The 23,479-nt window shown below is 43.6% G+C and overlaps 1 protein-coding gene across 2 annotated transcripts in view; it reads right to left on the bottom strand.

The window, feature by feature from the left end:
* REV3L (REV3 like, DNA directed polymerase zeta catalytic subunit) overlaps positions 1-23,479 on the bottom strand; it is a 954,247-nt gene that overhangs the window by 584,078 nt on the left and 346,690 nt on the right. For both annotated transcript variants that reach the window (XM_078649145.1, XM_078649144.1), the window contains exon 7: positions 18,903-19,007. In XM_078649145.1, the coding sequence (XP_078505271.1) occupies positions 18,903-19,007 (105 nt within the window). The remainder of the gene's footprint in view (positions 1-18,902; positions 19,008-23,479) is intronic.

The following is a 23,479-nucleotide window of genomic DNA, read 5'->3' as shown; positions in this document are numbered from 1 at the left end:
ACTGGAGTGGGGTGGAACAGATTGGGATAGTTTGGAGTTGGGTAGACTGGGGTGAGCTAGAGTGGGATGAGGTAAACTGGAGTGAGGGGGAGCAGACTGGGATAGATTGCACTTGGGTAGATTATAGTGGGGTAGATTGGAGAGGGGTAGATTTGAGAGGGGTAGATTGGAGAGGGATGAGGTAGAATGGAGTTGGGTGCATCAGGGCTAATTTGGGTGAAGTGGGTTAGATTGGGGTGGGGTACATTTGAGTGGAGTAGAATGGAGTGGGGTAGACTGGAGTGAGGTGGGGTACACTGTCGTAGATAGGTTGGGGTATTGTGGCTTGGGGTAGGTTGGAGTGTGGTACATTGGAGTGGAGTGGGATAGATTGCAGTGGAATGGGGTATTTGCAGAGAAGTGAGTAGATTGGGGTGGTGTGGGGTAGATTGTGGTAGAGTGGAGAGGGGTAGATTGAGTGGTGTGGGGTAGACTGGAAAGGAGTATACAGTGGAGTGGGGTAGACTGGGGTGGAATGGATCCATTCCAGTGGGGTAGACTGGAATGGAGAAGATTGGGGTAGAATGTAGTGTAGCAGATTGGATCAGAGTAAAGTGGATTGGGGTAGATTGGAGTTGAGGAACCTAGATTGGAGTGCAGTGGGGTAGTTTGTGGTGTAGTGGTGTGGATTGGGGTAGAATGGAATGGGGTAGATTGGAGTGCAGTGGATAGAGAGGGTTAGATTGAAGAGGAGTTGGGGACAGTTGAGCGGTGTAGCCTGGAGTAGAGTGGGGTAGAATGGAATGGAATATACTGGAGTGAAGTGGGGTAGATTGAGGTGTAGTGGAGTGGACTAGGGTAGATTGGAGTGGGGAAGACTGGATAGGGGAATATTGGGAAAGACTGCAGTGGACTAGATTGGGGTAGAATGGGAATAGACTGCAGTGGAGTAGGGTTGAATTCGGTAGATTTGACTGGATTGGGGAACATGGAGTGGCTTAGTCGGGGTAGATTGTCGTGGGGGTAGACTGATTTTAGGTAGGGTGAGTTAGATTGGAGTGGGGAGGACTGGTGTGGATTTGAGTAAATTGGGGTGGATTGAGGTAAATGGGGGGTGTAGTGGGGAAGATTGGGGTAGACTGGAGTGGTATAGACTGGAGTTGACCAGGTGGATTTTCGTTGGGTAGATTGGAGTGGGTTAGATTGTGGTACACTGGAGTGGTGTAGAGTGGGGTAGACAGGAGTGGTGGTAGATTGGAGAGGGGTAGACTAGGGGGACTGAGGTGGATTAGGTACATTGGGGTAGTTTGGAGTGAAGTTCGGTAGAGTGGGGTAGATTGGAATAAACTGGAGTGAGGTAGACTGGCTGAGTGTAGTGGGGAAGATTGGTGTATAGTGGAGTAGTGCAGACTGGAGAGGAGTGGGATAGATTGGTGTAGAATGCAGTGGTGTGGAGTGGTGTAGATTGGAGTGGGGTATAGGTTTTGGAGTGGGGTAGATTGGAGTGCATTGGATAGATTGGAAAGCGGAGTGGGGGCGTGGAGGGGCGTAGAGTGGAGGGGCGTAGAGTGGAGGGGCATAGAGTAAAGTGAAGTGACATGTAGAGTGGATTGGCGTGACTGCACATTGAGTGAAGTGACGTGGAGTGTCGTAGAATGAAGTAATGTCTAGTGGAGTGTCATAGAATGTAGTGGCATGGTGTAGAGTAGAGGGTCAGAGTGGTGTGGTGTGGAGTGGAGTGGAGAGAGTAGTGTGGAGTATGATTAGTGTAGACTATGCATGGTGTAGTAGCGCACTGCAACAACAGACAACACATTTTCAATTGAAATGGCCATTACATTTGCACAGAGGTAGGGCTTTACTGCACACAAACAAAAACGTGTGGCAATGTCATTACCTAGTCCATTGATGTATTTTGATTGCGTTCAAATATTTGTTTCCACCACACTTCAGAATTACAAAAAAAAAAAATGCAATTTGTTCTTTCCTAATTCTGATATATCGGCACAGTTCATTTGTGCTGTGTACCAGGAAAAAAAGCCTTTCCTTTCACAGTAAGATTGTTACATAAATTCTCTCACTTTGAAGTCAGAGAAAGAAAAGTAAACATCAAGCTCCGTCAGAAGACAGAACCTGACATTAGACCTCGGTCTTTGAAAGCACAGAAAATATAACAAGAAAAGAACATGCTTTAAAGGACTGCTTACAGAAAACGAGCTCTCCGAAGGATACAGTAAACAAGCACTGCTCCACCGGCCGGATGAACTCAGTCTGGACTGCCTAAAACAAGTAAAGGCAGCAAATAGAAAGCAAGCAAATTGAGTAACAAACCACAAAGTCAGTGGTCAGTAATGGGCGGAATGTATTCTCAGGGAATCTTTCAGAAGGCCCACAAGAAGTCGTTGAATACCAGAAGAGGCTTCGATCTAAAAACTATATAGGAGAGCAGGGTATGGACCCCCTCCCGCCCCTCGTGCGTGGTTGGGGGGTTCCAGAGGAACTCGTTCCCCCATGGCCAAAAACGTATCTTTTTTTTCCTGATTTTACTGCAAATTCATAGAGCACCTGTGGCAAAAGATTTTTTTTTTTAAAAGGGCAGGCTACCATCCCACGTCTCCCGGTGCAATAAAACACAACTCTCTTCCTGTCTGGATGGGACCAGTGAAAAATGCTGCTCCCGCTCGTACTGGGTCAAAATGAGTGAGCTGGATCCCACCACATCACAATGGATGCTGGCGGGGGAGCGGGCAGGGGCCACGGGGGCCTTGTGAGTCGCACTGCAGCTCCTAATGACTTAGAAAGATGTGGCTGCCTTGGTTAGGTACCAGGGCACCCACTGGAACAAAAATTGTAGGCTCCGCGCTGACACCCACATTAGGTGCCAGCTGAGAAGCTGGAAGAGGTCAACGAGGGCCTTGGGGCTCCCCGCAGCACCCCTCTAACTTTAATTTTAAAAAAGGTGTAGGCAGCCCAGGTGGGCATCTGGACACCCCAAAAAAAATATTGATACATTAAAATGAATAATGGATGAGCAACATGAGTCGCTAATTTATTATTCACTGCTCCAGAAAATGAGAGCCCCATAATTCCCTGTTGGGGCTTTTTACTTATCATTTTTGGATCCTGGAGGTACCCCTAGAAGCCTAGTGGCAGGGCACCACCAACCGTTTTAAAGGGTCAAGCCTGTGAGAGCTAGCGCATGCGTAATGCTGGCAAAACACGGTTGTTAAAAAGAGCTTGGAGCCCGTCCGTTGCACGGCTCCATGTTGGGAATGAGGATGGCACAGTTGTGGGAAGTCGATGGCAAGGGCGAGTAGGTTCTAGAGCGGGTGCTAAGAAAGCTCTCGCCGGCGGCTGAGCTCTGGATCCAGGAAAAGATCCATGGGGCCTGACTGGCGCCGAGAGTGATCCTGCCAGCGGGGATCCATTGGGGGCACCTTCCGAACCTGTGGAGGCCAACAGTCCTCCAGAGGGGCCGGGCTGCCCAATTATGAGCATCATACAATTCTTTGAGCTTGGTGGGGCGAGGGGCTACTGCTCCTGGAAAGTCAGGGAAGCATGGAGCAGACCATGACTCAGGCACCGCTGAAGCACAAGGCCTGGGGGTACCAATGCTCCTGCACCTCATCGGACGACTTCGATGGGTGCGGTGAAGTCAAAGATCTCTTCGACAACTTTAATTTTTTGCATTTGGGGGACTTACCCAACAACTTGCGACAAGCACCGGGTGCAGCTCCACAAACGATCCTGGGACCTTCTGCACAACCGGGATCTTGAGCGTTGCGGGTCATCTGACGTCAGGTGGCGAGGAGCTTGAGGGATCGCTCCCTAATGGCCTTCGAATGCATAGTGCAGCAGTCCTCACAGGTCTTGAAGTTGTGGTCACGTTCCAAGCACCACAAAAACAACGAGAGGGGGTCTGTCACAAGCATCTGTTGGTCTCAACCACCACATGGCTTGAAACCAGTCTGGTTCTTGGGTGACATCCTCACACCAGGAGATACATCTTCTAAAAAGAATCAGAAAAAGTCTGGAAAAAAACAGTCAAAAAATGACAGAGGGTAGCTCAGACCGGATCAGTGCTATGTGGAGCAGGAAGGAAAGTACTGACGTTAGCTCACCAGGGTGGCGGCTATATAGGTATCACGCACGTCACTTACAGCGCAAACGACACTGATGCAGAGCCAAATGATGCCACCACTGAGCGCACAGGGGCAATGCTTAAAAAATGCTTCCGATCCAGTCTAATGTCTAGGGATTATTTCTAAGGTAAGAAATCCAAGGCTAGAAGTCTCTAAGATAGAAAGGACACTACACTGTTGTCCTCAAATAAGTCGGGCAGTGTAATATCTTCCCTCCGGAGGCTTCTACTCCATCGGGTTTACAGTTGATGGAGACAATGGGGGCACAGTCGATGGAAAGCTTAAGGTCCACCCATTTCTAAATGAGGCAGGAGGACCGGGGTTTGGCGGGCAGGGTACTCAATCATATTTGCTATAGAGTTTGTTGCGCTCCAAATCAGTGGTGGCTACTCCGCTATTGCAGTGGAACGTCGCCCCACAGTTTTTTTCAGCAGTAGAAGAAAAATATAAACTGATAACTCAGTTATCATTTTATTTTTTCCTTTTTGGTGCACGTCAGCTTTGCAATGTGGGGCGGGGCTTGGCAAGCAGCCGAGGAGTGGTTTGCCCCCACTGCCAAGTGCGCAATGACTGTTTGGCTGGCCCTCTCGGCCACCCATCCCAGTCATGTGCACTTTCCCTCTTCGCCACCCAGGCTGCTGGGAGGACAACATGCCCAGGCCCCCATGCCCGGTCTAAGCACCGAGCCACTGCGCTCAGACCAATCACAACACTGCATTGCAGCATTGTGACTGGCTATGGGGAGCCTGGGTGCTTCCAGGCTGCTTCATGTTCCTGCCAGCGTGTGGAGAAGAGACACGACCAGGAGGAGCGCTAAGAAGGACACGGCAAACAGGTAAGTTAAATATTTTTTATTTAACCCCCCCCCACCCCCCGTTGCCCCTCCAACGCCAATCGGTGCCGGATGCCGCTGCTCCAAATACTAAATCAGACTCAAACATTATGCAAGGTACATTTTGCTGACACATTTTGCTGACACATACTAATTACATTTTCTACTTGGATGTGAGAATTTAATAAAATCTGTGTCAGGTATACAACATTTCTATACACAAAATTATTTTCAAGTAAAATAGTTTGTCTTTATGTAGAAATACCAGATTTTGCTAACGTATTGTCAGATATATCTTCTGCATGAATTACTGTTAAATGTAATGCTCTTAGATGTCTGAGATGCAAAAAGCATAAGTGATACCAAGAAAAGAATCCAAACACTTATAACGTCAGTGAATTTGAAATGAACGTCCAAGCATTGCTGCTGTTCCAAGAACCTACCCTCACAAGGACCAGTCACAATAAGCATGTAAAAGAAGATTGTGATACTGGAGAGCATGGGAGTAGTCAGAATATGTAAATACCCTCCACTTTAAACCAAACCTCTGATGGCACCAAGGAAGCAAAACAAGAGAGTTCGACCCTCCCTACAAGAGATCCCTTGTCTTTTCCATCCAAGCCCATATCCACTGATCCTATCACTCTTTCATCCACCTGCTGATATCCACTATTTCACCTTTACATTCTGTCACCATTCATTCTTTCATTTACCATTCAATTTTGCACCATTATATCAGTTCACAAATCAATCATCTGTGCATTCATCCATCCATCATTTGATTACCCATTCAGCAATAAAGCCTTTCATTCATCAACTGATTCTTTGGATTATTTATTCATCTGTCCTCATAGAGTTCCATTTACTCTGCCATCCTTTCCCAACACATCCATCTTGTCTGATTTCCCTAATTTACTCTTCCATCCATTCATCTACTCAGATTTACTCTGCGATCCTTTCACCTACACATCCTCTCACCTGCTCATCCTCCCGTTTTAGATCTCTCATCCACCCGTTCATTCTTTTACGCACTCATTTACCAACCCTTCCACCCACTAATCTATCTATCCTTTTCCCCACCCACCCTTTCACCCACTTTCCATCCTTTCACTCACCCATCCGTGCATCCGTTCATCATTTCAACCACCCATGCTTTCATGCTCTTATGCATCCTTTCACCCAACCATCCTTTCATCCTTCCATCCTTTTAGCCACCCATTCATCCCCATTCACCCATCCTTTTGTAGTGTAGTTCCTATATTCCCAATAGGCTCTGCACATTGGAATAATATATCCTGTAATTTAGACATAGGACTGAGGTCGATGAGGTCTCTACCGAATATATTAAACTTAATTGTGAGTGCCAGCTAGCTCAGAGGTCACTAGAAACTTACTCGAATTCACAAGAAGGGATTAGTGTCTGACAACCGCATAAACTTTGTTTCGCAAGAATAAGAAATCAATCTCTAGAGTCACGGAAACAATAGATAGCTATTTTACTCAGTCAATCGTGCATGCTTCGTTTCACCAGAGGTGCTGAGAAAATAGAGAGACGGGCGTTTTCAATAAAAAGTATTTATTGAACAGTCTTCTTTCTCGAGCATAAGACATGTACTGCTACATGTACTGCTACAATTGTAATACTGGTTATAAAGTACAAGGCATATAATACGATAAGTATTATAAAGTAGTACTGTAAAAGCATGATATGGTTTCTAAGCCATAAAATACATACAGTGATAAAATAATTACTATAAGTGCTCAACTGGTGCTTCTAAAATACGCCTGCCCCGGTGTACCTAACTTAAGTCTAGTACAAGGGAAGAGGTAAATGAGGTGTAGCTTAAGTTTAGTATTCTTTGCCAAGAATCTATTCCAAGATTTCTCTTAAGGGTCTAATCAGCTCCGTACCTTGGTTTTAGAATGAAGGAGGTCTTGTATCTCTCTCTCAGGACTCGATTTCCCAGCAACCCGCAAGGGTAGCCTGGAAACACTGGAGCTGGATTTCTCGGCAGGAGAAAAGACAGCGTCTCTCAGTGCGTCAGCTGGAGGGTCGGCTTCCTTCGGCACTTGCTCCAAACCACCGTGTGTTTGTCTAGGCAAATGTAGGCATATTTATACCTTGAAGGTGCAGAGTTTGACGTATGATTGGACATAATAACGTCATCAAAGACTCAGTTCTTTGAAAACTCCATGATTTCCTAGATAAATTAGTATGCAGGCAAGGGGAAGTCCCTAGCTGCTGAAGGCGGGTTTTTCTAAGAAATCGTTGTTGATTCTCGGAACTTAGTGGAAGTAGCCATGCCGTATTTGGACTGCATAGGCTCAGTCTAAATATGGTAATGATTTCTGTGCCTATATAAGGATCGGGTAATTTATACCTATATATGGGCATGAATCGGGAAAATTACACTAGGGTCCTAGGTTCCTACACAACACCCACTCCACGATATTAAGTTCAATAAAACTAAATGTAGAAGCACTTAGCTTATCTAAGGCAAGTGTTTACAATCCCAGCCAAAATACAAATTGCATTTGAAAGGTTTGTTCACATGAAAGGAGTATAAACTGTATGAAAAAATAGGTCTCAACCGATATGAAGCATAGTATGAGAGCATACATTCTAACATTTTAGAAAAACAAAATTACATTCATGAAATGTCTCTTTAAGGTACAGAAAAAAAGTCGAGACTATCCCATAGTATAATATTTAAACTGTTTCGTTTTTTAGGACAAGGCCAAATATTGTCATTAGGAAGTTTTCAAAAGAAATCTTGTTCTCTAAGAATAGTTCTACTTTAAGCAGATTACTCTGTGCCAACAAGTTCTATTTTGGAAAAAGTTCAAATTTGTTCGACGGTCTGTTTTGAAAAAACGAAGGCCGCATTTCAGAGTTCAGGGAACGCCGAGTGAATTAATCAAAAGTTAGTTATTCTCGGTGTCGGGAGAAAATATCAGAACGTCTAGGCTGGCAAAGAAACCATCTAGGCGAAAGTGGAACCACTTCAGTTAGCAGGTCAAATGTGCATAGATGAGGATCATTGCCGTCAGCGTTTGATGCATTAGCAATGTCCACAGTAGGTGGTACCTGTGTGCCTCGTATCTCACCCTCAGTTAGACTTGCCGGTGAGACCTCAATGAATGCCATCATCAGTATGGGCAGCCGTTGGGGGCAACACGATGCATGAGTCGTTACCGGACCTAGCAAGGCGTCAACATCCGATGGCAGGACTGATGGTAGTGTAAGACAAATGTCCAACACGCATTCCTCTCCGCAAAGCAGGCATCGCAGGACAGGTAAGATGCAATCTTGCCAGATTGGTCTGAACAAAAGAAACCAAGTTGTGTTCAGATCCCTTAAACGAGCCAACCAAGAATCTGTGTAATTCTCTCACGATACCTCATGGCAAGGAGGGCTTGTTTCATGGTAGTCTGGGTATCGTTGGTGACTGGACTTGCCATATCGGAGCAGAAGGAATAGAAATAGAATTCCTGCTACGAGTCCCAAGATGAGAGGCAGGCCACCGAACAGAGTGTACGAAATTTGGAAAAATGCTGAGGACTGCTTCAAATGGTGCTAACAGTCCCGAAAAAATCGTCTTACATACATGTGCGATGCCACTGGTATCAGACATATTTAAGATTTGACTTAACATTTCTGCGAAATGTACTGGGAAGTTTGTTGATAATAATGCATGTATCTCCGCAGAAGTCCTTGCAACTTGCAGATCATACGTTTTTCTAGACGAGATCAGTGGTACAGTTTTTTGTAAAAGAATGACTTTCATTCTGCGTAAAGTATCAATTCATTTAGAAGAGATATTCAGTGAAGGCCATAACGCCGTCTCCCTTTCTGTCTTGCTTTTTGGATACAATACTTGCATACAACAAGTGACCCTGGATGACACACTAACTAGATACGCTTTTCCTGGCAACATGCCACAACAGCTGTGATCATTGAGCATAACGTAGCTGCCATTGGATAGCTGCCTGAAAATTGGTACTATCCCTGTGGAGGGTGAACCGTGCAGGTGGCAAGAGAGGTTATTTGCAGAACCTTCGCAGGCTCCGTGTAAATTAATACCTTGGCACAAAAGTTTTTTTTTAATTTATTTTAAAATTTTATATAGCGCGCAGATACCCTTGGGCGTCCCGGCGCTTTTTCCGGACCACTTAGTGAGTACCACTTAGTGAGTTATTACAATTTTTACCACTAAGGAATACCTCCTTTCCCCCATTCCAACATTTGTGTGTGTAAGGTAAAGTTCAGGTCGACTTAATGTATTCTTTACCCAACCTTTCATACAGGCCCGCTGGTATATGCTGTAGACAATACTGAAATTGGAAAATCGTCACTGGTATCGTGATGGTGCCATGTATTATCCATTCAATGACAGGCTTCTCAGAAACTGTCAATGGTAATCTTTCCAGTTTCTCAATGCTCAGCACCGTATAGTCTGTTCCTCTTTGTGCCAAAGAGATTTGTCTATCTGTAAGGTTAAACACAGTAAACAAAGACGTGGTACAGATTAAACGCCATGGCACGTAGCCTGAACGGAGATTTTGTAACGTCCAGCCTAGCAGCATTATAGAACGTAATTGAGACTGGCCATGTTGTAACATTAGCAAGTCTTGCTCTATTGTGTCAATTGCAGAGGATACAATGCTGTCCAAAGAATATATCCTGGAGGACAGAGTAGTTAACCCATTGTCCACTACAGAGAGGCTTTTATCTAAATTAATATGATCAATTTCTCGTATTCTTTCTGCAGTTTCCATTTGCGTTATTTTCCATGCTTCGTTGTAAGCAGCGTATATACCGGCGTATATTAAACGTTTTTGATGTGGTTTGCGAGGCCCCATTAAGAAATCTCGCAAATCATTGCCTTCTTTAAGTAAAGATAAGTGTTGTTTGATTTCTGTAAGTGTAGATTTCTGTAGCCACTCAAGGCATAGCTTTCGTACACTGTAAGCAGTTACTATCGCTGGATGTTGTCTCTGGGAATATCTTGGATCTGGCCTATTCACTGTGAACCCTTGTGTTTTGTTCAGGAATCTATTTTGACAGTTATTCGTGTCTGTGGGCCAGATTAACAATTTTTTCCAATCAGGATTAGTTCTGTTTTTAATTAAAATCTGTTTTACGTCTACCTCCTCATCCGCAGAATTATCGCTGCCAGGTGAGGGCTTTGGTATCGTCGGCTGTGACGGTGTGGCAAAAGAGACGAATCAATAATAAATGGAAACTGAATATTAACAAACATTGTACTTGTCTGCTTGAGGACAACGGGGAAAGTGAAAATAGTGAACTTTTGTGGCTGTTTGCCAATTGGATAATAGTAACAAGAAGGGATGTGCACTGGTATCTTTGTTGTAATTTGTGTATGATACTCTGTCTCACCCTCAGTGAGAAGGATATCGTGGATTGGTGCCACAAGGTGGATGAGCACGATACCGGACGAACACTCCCACAAAGTGTATTAAATCGATACAACATGAAATTTTGACAAGGGAAATATGATGTAGGGATGTGCTGATCAATTTAAGCAAATCCACCCTTCTAGGTATTCATGTTCTGTAAATTTAGCTGACATTTCTAAATCTGTCATCGTGTTATTAACAGTTTCAAAGTCCCAATCATCAGAAAATATGCTGGGTGAGACAAAGTCACTTAAATAAACCTTAAACTGGTGTAGAATCTTCAGCAGTTCCACCGGGCCATAGATGTCATAATCAGTTCTATCCCATGCTATACCACCAGGTATAGGGACGACTGTAATGTTGACTGATGACAGGTCTCTTCTTTCACGATGAGATGATTTGTGAGGTTTCAGGAGCAAGTTGATTTTCTTACTTGCTGTGTCCATTGTACTGTATTTTCCATCAATCATCCTTCCCAAACTTAACACAAGTATGAGCCAAAGCAGGAGGAAAAGTACACCTAACACAATCCAAAACTCAACCCATGGTGAAACCAGGTATGTTTTCTCAAGTTGATGAAAGAGTTCGTTATTCTTTGTTTGAAAGTTTTATTTGCTGGCGTTTCTTCAGGTTCACTGGGATCCTCAGAGAAGGTATCAAAGTTGATAAAATAGCCAGAGGCAGTTCTGTCAATTGTTGGAATAGTATCAGGATTGTTCGGAAACGTTGGAGCTGCTTCTTCCTTTGTCATTTTTGTATAGTCAGAGGCTACATCATTGTAGACAGGTGTTTCTTGACAAACTGTTATTTGGGTATCCAGAGGCACAAGTTTCATGGCTTTGTCGCATAGTCCTTTTCTTACTGCAAGTTTATCAAAGGTGATAAGTCTTTCAGTTTGAACCTCTTGGATTGTAGCAAGATTTGGTCGTCTGCTACATCTTGGGAGTCCACTGGGCCTACTACTTATTATCGGCCACATGATGTGGTTTGACCAGGTCGATGGACACAACTCTGTTCTCCCTTTTACCAGCAAGGGGCGGTAGTAACACTGATCTTGTTCCGTGGATAGCTAAGACAGGTACTGCTTTTCTGTAAGAAGGCCCAAATTCCTTCTTTACCGCGATCTTTTCCCTGACTAGATCCCCAATTTTTGGAATCCAGAAAGGTCTTGCTGGGACAGGTGGTTTTTCTTCAGTGATCGTTTGCTTCTGTATTGTGTTACTCATACTTCTTCTTGTTTCATTTAAGTCCTGTAAAACAGCCAAACGATCTTTGACATCAAAGGGTTTTTGTTCCACCACTGAAGGACAATCGAGGTCTTTGATCATCAGTCTAGTACCAAATAGTAATTCATATGGAGTGATTCCCCCCAGAGAATTTCTTGGCAGATTGTTAAGACTACGTTGGACACTTATTAGAGGTTTGACCCACCCATCACCCAAACATAATACCTTAGCTGTTATGGATTGCTTTATGTCACGATTTTTTCTTTCCACTACCGCATTACCCTCAGGATGGAAGGGACTAGAATACCGCAATGCAACGCCCAAGCTAGCCATGGCCTCCTTGTAAGCTCGAGAGCTAAACGCAGGACCCTGGTCAGAATGTAGCGAGCCGATTGCGCATGTGCCGATAAAGACTCGCAAATCCTTTATAACAGTTCTGGCGTCAGCCGAGCGCTGGGGCCACATCCAAATAAATCTTGTCTTAATATTTGTGGGATTGCGTACGTCTATGGCGATGTCTGCGTGTAGAAAGCCTGATGCTGTCTAACAATGGTGTCTGGACTGAGCTGGCTACACTGTAGTCAGGTACCTGGTGGTTGGCGAAGCTATGATCTTTGTAACAGGTGTCACAGTTAATTCCGAATTTGTAAAGTTTGACGCTCATTCCCGGCCACCAGTACATCTCTTCCAATTCTATTAGAGATTCTAAGATCCCTTGATCTCTCAGACCCTCTCCCATATGTGCTTCATGTACCAAAGCACCTCTCTCGTTCCTGTTTGGAATTACTCTGTCCCCCACTCCAGGGATTCGAGCAAAAGGAACGGAGTTTGCATCAATTATGTATGTATTACCGAGTGGATAGTTTGCAGGTAACGCTGCATAGCTACCTTCCATTGAAGCTTTGACTGCTAGCATTGTTTCACCATCTATTACTTTTTTCGAGCGAGTGATTGTACCTACGGAAGCCGTTTGCACAGCTGCCTTCGAGGCTTCATCAGCCAATGAATTCCCTGCAACGTGAACGCCATCAGGCTGATGACTCAGTGTGTGTATCACGTGAGTCCTCTGTAGTTCTTTCTTTAATAAACTACTTGTTCCCAAAGCTTTTTATGCTTGATTGTGCCACCTTTTGTATTTTTGAAATCGTTTCAAACCCAGTTCTGCAAGTGCTCGTTGTAAGATTCAATGTAGAAATATGAATCGCACACTATGAGTGTGGGGAATTTGCGATCGGTATTTTCAAGCGCCATCTAGAAAGCCTGTAGTTCAGCGCGCTAAGCTGTACAGTCTCCGAGTGATTGAGTTTTTAGTGACCATAGGTCTAAATTTACCTTCGCGCCAGCGACCTTTAACAATCGCGCACGCAGCACTATAGGCTTGTTTACCCCCAATTGCGGGCTGTGCTGATCCGTCTGTATAGATTATACATCCGTAATATTCTAGAGGCAGAATCTCGGTCGGCAGAGGACATTCGTATTCGTATTGTAGGATTTCTTGTGTCTTCAAGAAGGGGTCAAAGACGTATTCAACGTCTGTTGCAGTAAGAGAATTAACCCATTGTATCCATCTCGGATGTAAAGCTTTTGCATTGGGAATGCTTGCTTTCGTCACTGCCTTCAAGGCAGGTACAGGTGTAATGATCATTATGCGTTTACCCTGTGCGAGAGCTCTCTCTTTTGCTACTGCAGTTTGAACCGCTGTCAGAATTTTTTCTGTAGAAGTGAATTTTATTTCAGCTTTTGTGTACAAGTGTGATTTGTATGCTATTGGTACCTTTTCACCTTCATTAAAAGTCAGGTATGTGAATCCGCATCTCCCTGGGATGATTCGGATCACAAGATTGCACGCATTATCGCGTGTTTCTAACTGTGTTTTTGCTAACATGTCTGTCTGTACTGAACGCAAAATTTCTGTAAGGTTTTGAGTCAAATTTTTTGGTTTGAAATCAGGTTTGATTAGTTCGTAGAGAGGTTTAACCCTTTCTGCGTAATTCAGAACATAAGTTCTTCCGAAATTCAGGAAACCTAGAATTGACTAAGTTCTTCAGCGTCTTTGGAGTTTGGAGCAGTGCACATTTCTCTAGGAAGTTGGCTGCCAGGCTCTTGCCTTCACTTGATAACTCGTATCCTAAGAATAGGACGTTGAGGTGGGCAATTTGTGATTTCTTAAAATTGAATTTATACCCTTCAGAAGCAAAACCGAGTATTATGGTGTTCACTCTTTTCAAGTGCACGTCCAAATCATCGTCTGTAAGATAGATGTCATCGACATAAGATAATGTCTCATCATCGTACATTTGTAGTAAAACTGTTTCTCTGGCTGAAAGGAACCCTGGACTATTCTTGAATCCTTGGGGGAGACGGCAAAATTGTCGCTGTGTCCCCATGATTGAAAAAGCGGTCAAATGCCTGCTTTCAGGTGCAATGTTTTGACAGAAAAACCCATTCGAAATATCTAATGTGGTTTTATATTTTTTACGCACGATGTTATTCATCAGTGCTGCACTGTGTGCATTTTGTACTGCAAATGTTTTGCAACAGGAGTTTAAGTGTCTGTAATCCAAAACTCGACGATATGAATTGTCTGGTTTGGAGACAGGAAACAAAGGATTGTTCATTGACGAGGTGCATGTTTCAATCACCCCTTGGTATTCAAGTTGATTTAAAATCTCCCTGACTTGTTTTTTAGCTTCTTGCTTAACTGGATACTGCCTTTGTGCAGTAGGTTGATTTTTTAACTGGATTTTATGGTGAGGAGAGTCCTCATCCCATCCCACATGATTTTTATATAAAGCTGGAGCCTGGGCCACAGCCCATTTTCTGGCATATGTGTATTTTTTATGAATAGGAACATGATTTGAGAAGGCTGGCATAATTATCTCTTCGCCATGTGGGCACTCCCTGACAAATTCAGGTGGGTAGTCTTGTTCAGCTAGAAGAATGTCATAACTCTTAGATAGCTCTTCCCAAAAGAGTGCTTTTATTTTTCTAGGTATGTCCCCCTCCATTCGGAGTGTTATTTCATATAACTTGATGGGTACACTAACCCTGGTGTCGGCAGTTTCAACTTGAATGCATTCATTCAAGTCCACTGTCTCCAGATGATCCATCAGGATCTTGCGAACTATGGTTACTGCTGCTGCGCCGTCTAGCATTGTCTGGGCCCACTCCCCGTTCTTGAGTTGTGTCCTCAAGATCCTCGGCATGTCTGATCTTTACGCTTGCTACCTTCTTCTTGGTGAATTGAGTTTTCTTATTTTTTGGAATGTGCTGTTCGTCTTTGGACTTCACGCGTTCTTCTTTGTGTTCTGATCGTCCACTCCTCTTGGATTTCTGCGAGGAAGTCTGAAAGGTACGAGAGGAACGTGTGTCAGTATCTTGATATCTATTAGGTTTTCTTAAGTTATCCCTATTTCTGAGGTTGCACCTCTTTTCAGAGGGCTCCCCGTTGGGGAGATCTTCCTCTGGACTGAGAACGCTTCTCTTTAGGAAGTGTCTGTTTAGTATTTTCCCACTTCTTTTTAGGAGTAGTGAGATTATTTTTAATAAAAACTTTTTCAGGATTTTCTGTTAGTGTGGTTTTAATGGTTTCCCACCCAAACTGTCTCTACCTAGTTCTTCATACGATTTTTCAATAATCCTTGCAAGCTCATAAGGTTTGCCTGTTATATCGGTTTCTTTTAGCTTTTGGCGGATTGCCACGGATGCTGCTTCACCTTTGATGTTGGCTAATAGTATAGCCGAGACCGGTTTGAAATCTTTCAGTAATTTCATACCAAGATTCAAGGCCGGTTCTGGACCGTATTCATTTTGAATCGGTGTCAGAACGTCTGGTATTACCGCCATAGACGGGACACCATGTGTTTTTGTGTAGATTGAAGCAAAGACTGTACCCCAACTGTCGCAGTCCTCTACGTGTGGTGCAATCCCAATTGGTAAACAGATTGTCAGAATTCTGTGTTTCTCATGAGGTGTACTATCAGGAAACACTGCCTCAATTCGAGTAATTTTCAAAGCTAACGAGAATGGAATTTGTTCCCTCTTTGCGGGCAATTTACCAATGACTGGCTGTATAGTCTGTGGTGTGATTTTGTTTGTGTTCCCCTGGTGAAGGGTGTGCTGGGGAATCCTCACAGTAGGTTGGACTGTTAAGGTCAGCATGACATATTGAACCAAGTGTCTATGTATTTTAGTTAACTGTTTTAGCTGTTCTAACAGTTCTGGGCCTGTCATGTTTTCAATGTCAGGATGTGGTGTATAGCTGGCTAGTACCGGCCATGTCGCTCCTGGTCTCCCTAGTGGACCGAGCCTGGTTATGTGATTTTCATGTTGTAGGGCGCCTTTAAACCAGAGCTGATGCTCTTGGTAAGTTAATGGAATTTCAACGTCCTCTTAAGGAACGTATTCCGTTGGAGGTTCCTCTACTTTGTAGTAGTGGAACTCGTGTGTCCCTCCATCTGCTGGAGGAAAGTGAATCCATGAATATAACACTATTGTCTGCCGATATTCATGTGCCTCTATAACAAATATTACTTTACCACCTCTCGATGATATTCCATTGTTTATGAGTTTGTAAGTTATAGTTTTTCTTACATTTACCGAGATGATTATAGCATCCGGGTCATTCTGTAGGAGGTTTCTGTGTTCTAAAACTGCTTGAGCTACAGCCGCAGCTGCAGCGAATTCTTCGTCACTATTCATTATTTTGTTGACTGAATAGTTTGCAGAACAAGTTTCAAGGAAACAAAGATTAGGTGCACAATATTTTGGAACACTGTATCCTTCAACGTTGAACAAACCAAAAACTAATACATAGGATTTTTCGTCCTACTCAGTTTTGGCGGATATTATCCTTTTACCCACTCCAGACGTCTTTTGGAGTTTTTACGGGAAAAAAGGGGTCTGTGTGAACAGCACGACTGAGTTACTCTAGTATCTAGCGTTAAATTATCGCCTTACCAAACGTTGGGCACCATGTAGTGTAGTTCCTATATTCCCAATACATTCTGCGCATTGGAATAATATATCCTGTAGTTTAGACGTAAGACTGAGGTCGACTAGGTCTCTACCGAATATATTAAACTTAATTGTGAGTGCCAGCTAGCTCAAAGGTCACTAGAAACTTTCTCGAATTCACAAGAAGGGATTCGTTTCTGACAATCGCATAAACATGACAACTTTGTTTCCCAAGAATAAGAAATCAATCTCTAGAGTCGCAGAAACAATAGATAGCTATTTTACTCAGTCAATCGTGCATGCTTCCTTTCACCAGAGGTGCTGAGAAAATAGAGAGACGGGCGTTTTCAATAAAAAGTATTTATTGAACAGTCTTCTTTCTCGAGCATAAGAAATGTACTGCTACAATTGTAATACTGGTTATAAAGTACATGGCATATAATACGATAAATATTATAAAGTAGTACTGTAAAAGCATAACATGGTTTCTAAGCCATAAAATACATACAGTGATAAAATAAGGACTAAAAGTACTCAACTGGTGCTTCTAAAATACGCCTACCCCGGCGTACCTAACTTAAGTCTAGTACAAGGGAAGAGGTAAATGAGGTGTAGCTTAAGTTTAGTATTCTTTGCCAAGAATCTATTCCAAGAATTCTCTTAAGGGTATAATCAGCTGCGTACCTTGATTTTAGAATGAAGGAGGTCTTGTATCTCTCTCTCAGGACTCTATTTCCCAGCAACCCGCAAGGGTAGCCTGGAAACACTGGAGCTGAATTTCTCGGCAGGAGAAAAGACAGCGTCTCTCAGTGCGTCAGCTGGAGGGTCGGCTTCCTTCGGCACTTGCTGCTGCAGGGCGTCGGGCAAGTAGTTAGTAGATCTGCTCCAAACCACCGTGTGTTTGTCTGGGCAAATGTAGGCATATTTATACCTTGAAGGTGCCGAGTTTGACGTATGATTAGACATAATAACGTCATCAAAGACTCAGTTCTGTGAAAACTCCATTATTTCCTAGATAAATTAGTATTCAGGCAAGGGGAAGTCCCTAGCTGCTGAAGGCGGGTTTTTCTAAGAAATCGTTGTTGATTCTCGGAACTTAGTGGAAGTAGTCATGCCGTATTTGGGCTGCATAGGGCTCAGGCTAAATATGGTAATGATTTCTATGCCTATATAAGGATCGGGTAAATTTATACCTATGTATGGGCATGAATCGGGAAAATTACACTAGGGTCCTAGATTCCTACACAACACTTTTACCCATACATCAATCCATCGTTTCACCCATCCACCCGTCCTTTCACCCATCCACCCGTCCTTTCACCCATCCATCCATCCATCCATCCATCTATTTGCCCATCCTTTCATTCACTCATCCATCCTTTCACTCATCTATCCTTTCAGCCACACACTCACCATTTCACCCACCCATCCCTTCAACACTAATCCTTTCATCCACTTCTCCTTTCACCCCCTTATCATCCATCATTTCGCCAAACCATACATTAGTTTACTCACCCATCCTTTCAATCACCCATACCTTCATCCACTCACCCATACATCCTTTCCATTACCCATCTTTTTACCAACTCATCCTCTCACCCATCCATTCATCCTTTACCCACCCACCCTTTCAACCAAATCATCCACCCATCCACTCACCCATCCTTCCACCCATTCATCCATTCTTTCACCTATCCATCCTTTTAACAACCTATCCATCCTTTTAACAACCGATCCACCCTTTCCCATCCATCCTTTTATCCACCCATTCTTTCACCCACTGATCCACACTTTCTTTAACTAACCCACCCACCCTGTCATCCACTGATAAATCCACTCATCCATGCATCCCACTTCCCCTTTCCATCAACACCTTCCTCTTCCTTTTAGCGTTAATTATGACCTACTTTTACCTGCCAAGTTGCAAATAAAAAGGTGCATAAAATGTGCCACCCCTGAAGTAGCTGCTAAAGCGGGGGTTTCATGAACCCTCTGCTGGAGAGTAGCTAAAAATAGTATTTCCCTAGAAACAAAAAAAAACTATAGGCTTATTCAGGCCATGATACGCTCTACATGATGTGTGAAATAGAGCAAAAGACTGGACACAAATGCATTAAGTTAAAGAAACTATTAGCACGAGCTGACAGTAGTGTATTGGACAACTGTACATTTTTAGAAGAGTGTATTAATTTGTTCTAAATATACTCCTTTCTTTATTCAAATGTTAGGTGGAAATCTTTGCACATCATACGGACACAAATCTAGATTTGTAACTATGGTTAGGCATCTTATAGGAAGTGAAGCAATATAAAGCTGCTTAATAAGATGTCATGCTTTTTAGTTTACCTTGCGAATCTGGCGGGCTTATCTGAGAAGATTCATTTTTGTCTCGACGCCGTTGTTTTTCATCTTCCCATATAGCTTGCAAACCAGGGTTTCTTCCTATGTGAGCTGTAGAGAAGAACCAGCAAAGGTGTAAAATCAACAATTCTCTTCCACAATAGCAGTCAATAGCATAGTTCAGTTATAGAACATGAGCAGATTTGTTTTGAGGGAGCAAATGCAAACAAAATGAAAAGACTGAAAGTTTTAAAAAAGTCACTGTCCGACGCTTCCCCGCTGGCGGACCGAGTACTGGACGGCCACCTCCCGGGGAAGACTATCACATTGGTATATAAAAAGCTTATAAATTGCATGGAGGACCCGCTTGTACTTGTCAGGGATCAGTGGAATGCTGATGGGGTTGAGATTGATGAGGAGGATTGGCAAGAGGCCATCACCTCCCCGCGGGTGGTGGCGGTACAGATGAGGCTTAGATTGGTACAACTAAAGATTCTCCATATGACATATGTCACGGGGCCTCATCTAGTACGTATGGGTCGAGCGGAAAGCGGAGAGTGTCGGAGGGGGTGCGGAGAGATTGGCACTTTCCTGCATATAATGTGGCATTGCGCGATGGTGCAGGAACACTGGGTGGGGACCCATGACACAATGCGAGAGGTTCTGGGGGTGGAGCTACGGCCGGAAGCCTGCAGGTGTCTTTTGAATGTCTGGGAGCCCACGGATCTGAACACGTATAGAAGACAATGGATAAACATTGGCATGTATGTTAGCGAAGCGTAATATTGCTCAATTGTGGGGAGCCTGCTAACCGCCCCCGGTCGAGAAGTGGGTGGAAGATCTAGACTGGTGTATGTTTAGGGAGAGATGGGCTGTCCCGAGAAGTGGGGGAAGGTTTGGGGGCACTGGAATCAATACCGTGGTAACATCTGTACTCTCCCGATCCGTATGAAAGAAGCAGAGACGCATGAGTCCACTTGATTCACTATCTATATATTGTGCTTATTATTTTGAAGATGTGGAATTGTAATTATGGCAATCATGAAGCGTTTAATGTCACCTGATGTTTTTCTTTTTGGGTTGTTAATAAAAAGATATTTTAAAAAAAGTCACTGTCTAAGGTGGTGGGTATATGTTTGCAAAGAAAGCGCAGACAAAAATTTGCACAGATGCACACAGTCACTCACAGTACAAGAGAGTGAATGGCTGAAGAGAGCGGACCACCTATCTTTATGTATGTATTTTTATTGATTCATTTTTTTAAATACAGGAAGATGGCGAGACAGTTACAGCCATCTGAAGGGCAGAACTAAAAAGTAAAAATGTTTTCAACTTATTTTCCATACTTAAAAATTTCATTGGATACCAAACCCATCCCCAAAACAGCAACAGGCAAAAGGAAAAAAAAAATTGTGTCCCACAACTTTCTGCTTTTTGCCCAGTGTGGCATGTGGTTACCACCCACAGAAATTAGAGTACAATGTGTAGTTTACGATGTTTTAAAAAATGAAAACTCCGCCACAGTCTTTAGAAAATACAACTCTGGCTTTACTAAATTACTTGTACAAAATTAGTACTGTAGCTCAGTTAATTATATATCTTCAAATGTTTTAGTGGTCTTACTTGCTCACCACAAAGCACCTCTACAATCCTAAAACGCAGCCAGCAGTTTTGCGTCGGAGAGAGAAAAAGTCTCTTATGTTGAGTAGTATGATGTGCTTTGTGTGATTTTATAAGATTGGGTGAAAAGGATACTGGCACATGCTGTCTCAGCAAAGAGATTAGGACATACTAGGCACTAACCGCCTTGATAAGACAATGCTCGATGATGGACAGTCTGAGCCACTACCAGGAACCATCTGCAGGTCTGCTTGCTATATGATTTGAATACTGCACAGTCATTTGACGCTCTCCAGCAGTCCTGGGAGCAGGTTCATGCGCGTTCAAGACAAGAGAGGTATCCTTCTCAGTTGTGTTAAGTAAATCTTTTGCCTCAAAAGCTGGTCGAGTGCATTCGTCTACGGTAGACGAATGCACTCGACGGTCTACCGTTCCCACAGCGTCATAAGGCTACCTTTTGTGTGCCAAGGACTGGGTTTGTTTACATGCAACGTGGAACTTATTAGAAAAAAGAAAACCATCCAAATAAACCCTGTTCTTTCACGGAACTGTAGCAACAAATACGCCCGTTGCTCTTAGGGGTGCCAGCTTCCCCCCAAAAAAGTATTGGACAGTTGGTTATTGGTTTGCGCGAAACGTGCATTGTCTGAATGGTATTGAGTCAGCTACTAAGCAAGACAAGTTTGTGACATGTTTTCGTTTAGTACCGCTTACAGATCGGTCGTCTCACAACTGGCCTACGTATTTGGCGTGTTGTGCACATTGCTTTATAACCAGGTGAAAAATGTGATCTGTTGCTTGCACTATCGTTAAACTATAGTTCATCTGAGTCTTCCTTGCCCATTTGCTGTAGATTTATTGTTTCATAGCAGGTTCGTGTTTTAAGCAATGTCCCAATTCCATGCACAAAGGTCTGTCCTGTTATGTGCTATGTATGACTGTTTTCTTACCTACTTTTTTTATTTTTTATAAACGGTTCAGCTGAACCCTCTCTGCCCGTATTTAGCGATGCCTGTTTTCATTATATGGTTTTATCATTGCACAGTGTATATTTGTAGCTCTTTTTAGAACTTTGTAAAGGTTTTAATTAACTAAACAATATGACCTCATCAAAATACTGCACCAGTGGCACTTACATGCCTTGCCTGACTGGGCATGGATTCGGACTTCATTTCTCTCGGAAGTAGGCAAGATTCATAGGGGCATGATGCACGCGCGCCCCACCACCCACAACCTTGAATAGGAATGATACTGCCTAAGCCCTTCAGTATACCTTTCAGAAATATCCTACGAGTTACAGCAGATGGTGGTTTCTTGTTGCCATGTCGTTTCTTTTGCATGTGCAAACATAAGGATAAATGTTTCAAAGATGCATTTTTTTTTAACCGTGTCTTTGCGAAGGACCGGACTTTCTGGACTGTTACCACACTGTCGGCAAGAAAAAGAAGGCAAGTCAACGGCGCTGCAGTGTGGCGTCTCTTCCTTTCCCGCGAGTCCCCAGCTGGTCTGCTGGGGCGTGGAAGAAAATTACGAAGCTGACTAGTAGACAAGTAAGGGAGGCCCAAGCTCTCTTCCATCCTCGTCAACTTTGAGCAAGCAGCATGCTTTGTTGTTCTTGCAGTCTTGAAGGACCTTATGTTCCGCCAATGCCAGGGAGCAAGAATGCATAGCAAGAAAGGCGGGGAGGGGGGATATTTTCAGTGTTGGTGGTGGGTGACACAGGGACCAGAAAATGAAGATCTGAAGACACTCGCCAATGGAAGGCACCTTATGGATCAAGCTGCAGAGGTGTGCACAATAGTGAGACATAGTACTCATAAAATGATTAACCGTAGATCTGCGTCATGTCGTGGGGTAACAAGATAAATTGTTAGGTTTAGGGCTTTGTAGGTTGTTATAGGTCATAGCGAGGGTGACGGGTTCATGAGGTGTGATAAAGCTGAAGATTTGATGCTGCTCACTGATGGACAGCACTTCACCAGCCACCTGCCTGTTATGCATGAGTAAGGTCTTGCAGGTAAGGAGGTGCTGACATGGCTTGGTTGTTTGTTGCAGACCAGCTGCTGCAGGTGGTGAATGAAATGGGATTGATAGCTGGTGAAAGGGACTTGTGCTGTGATAGGGCTTCACAGGCATTGACAGGGATTGGTGAGAGCTACATAGGAACATTTAAGAACCCCAACCAAACCCAACCACTGCGCATAAGAAGCTGTCAGAGCCCACCAACCCTACCAATCCACTGTTGCCAATGGAATGAAGCAGCATGTTTCCATTATTCCTCATGACACACTAGGACTATGTAACCCACCTTGGCAGACAGGTCTGTGGACCTCCTCCTGCAGGGTCTAACATACCATGACTGAGTATCCTGCTCCTGGTATCTTAGTAGAGATTAGCATACCAACGCCCTACAGGTACCTCGACAGTATCAATTTTTGGAATGCTAGAATAATGCTACATTATGGATCATATCCCATTCCAAGATGGTTTCCTGAATTAAATACAGTGGGCTTGTGGGGCACTGCAGATTAAATGAGCGGCCCATTAAACTCCGTCTTAGGAGGTGTAGCATGATCTAGAAAAGGTAATAAACAGAGAAGTAGGAAAGAAATGCATGTGCAAGTAAAAGGGAAAAAAACTGAAAAACTCAAAGGATTGGCCTGGCAGCCCTAGAACTCGCACTGATGCGTACTCGTTATTAAGCAAGTTTGCACATGATCAGACAAATGCACCACTCACAGGGCAAGGGAACCAATGGCTGTGGCGGGGAAAACCACTGCCCCATGCTATCAAAGAAGAAAACAGAGTGTAAACAAAACTCCTACAGACCAATGGCAAAAGAGATATGCGAGAAGGATTTCACTGAAAAAAATAAAGGTAAAGTAAGTTATAGTTAGGTGAAATGTTCAGTTGTAAACGCTTAGTTATCTCAAGTAACTATAACTTGTGCCCCCGTCATGCAC

Source organism: Lissotriton helveticus, chromosome 6, assembly GCF_964261635.1.
Source record: "Lissotriton helveticus chromosome 6, aLisHel1.1, whole genome shotgun sequence".
Classification (NCBI taxonomy): Eukaryota; Metazoa; Chordata; class Amphibia; order Caudata; family Salamandridae; genus Lissotriton; species Lissotriton helveticus.
Note: the sequence above shows the minus strand (reverse complement) of the source record. Positions and strands in the feature narration are given on the sequence as shown.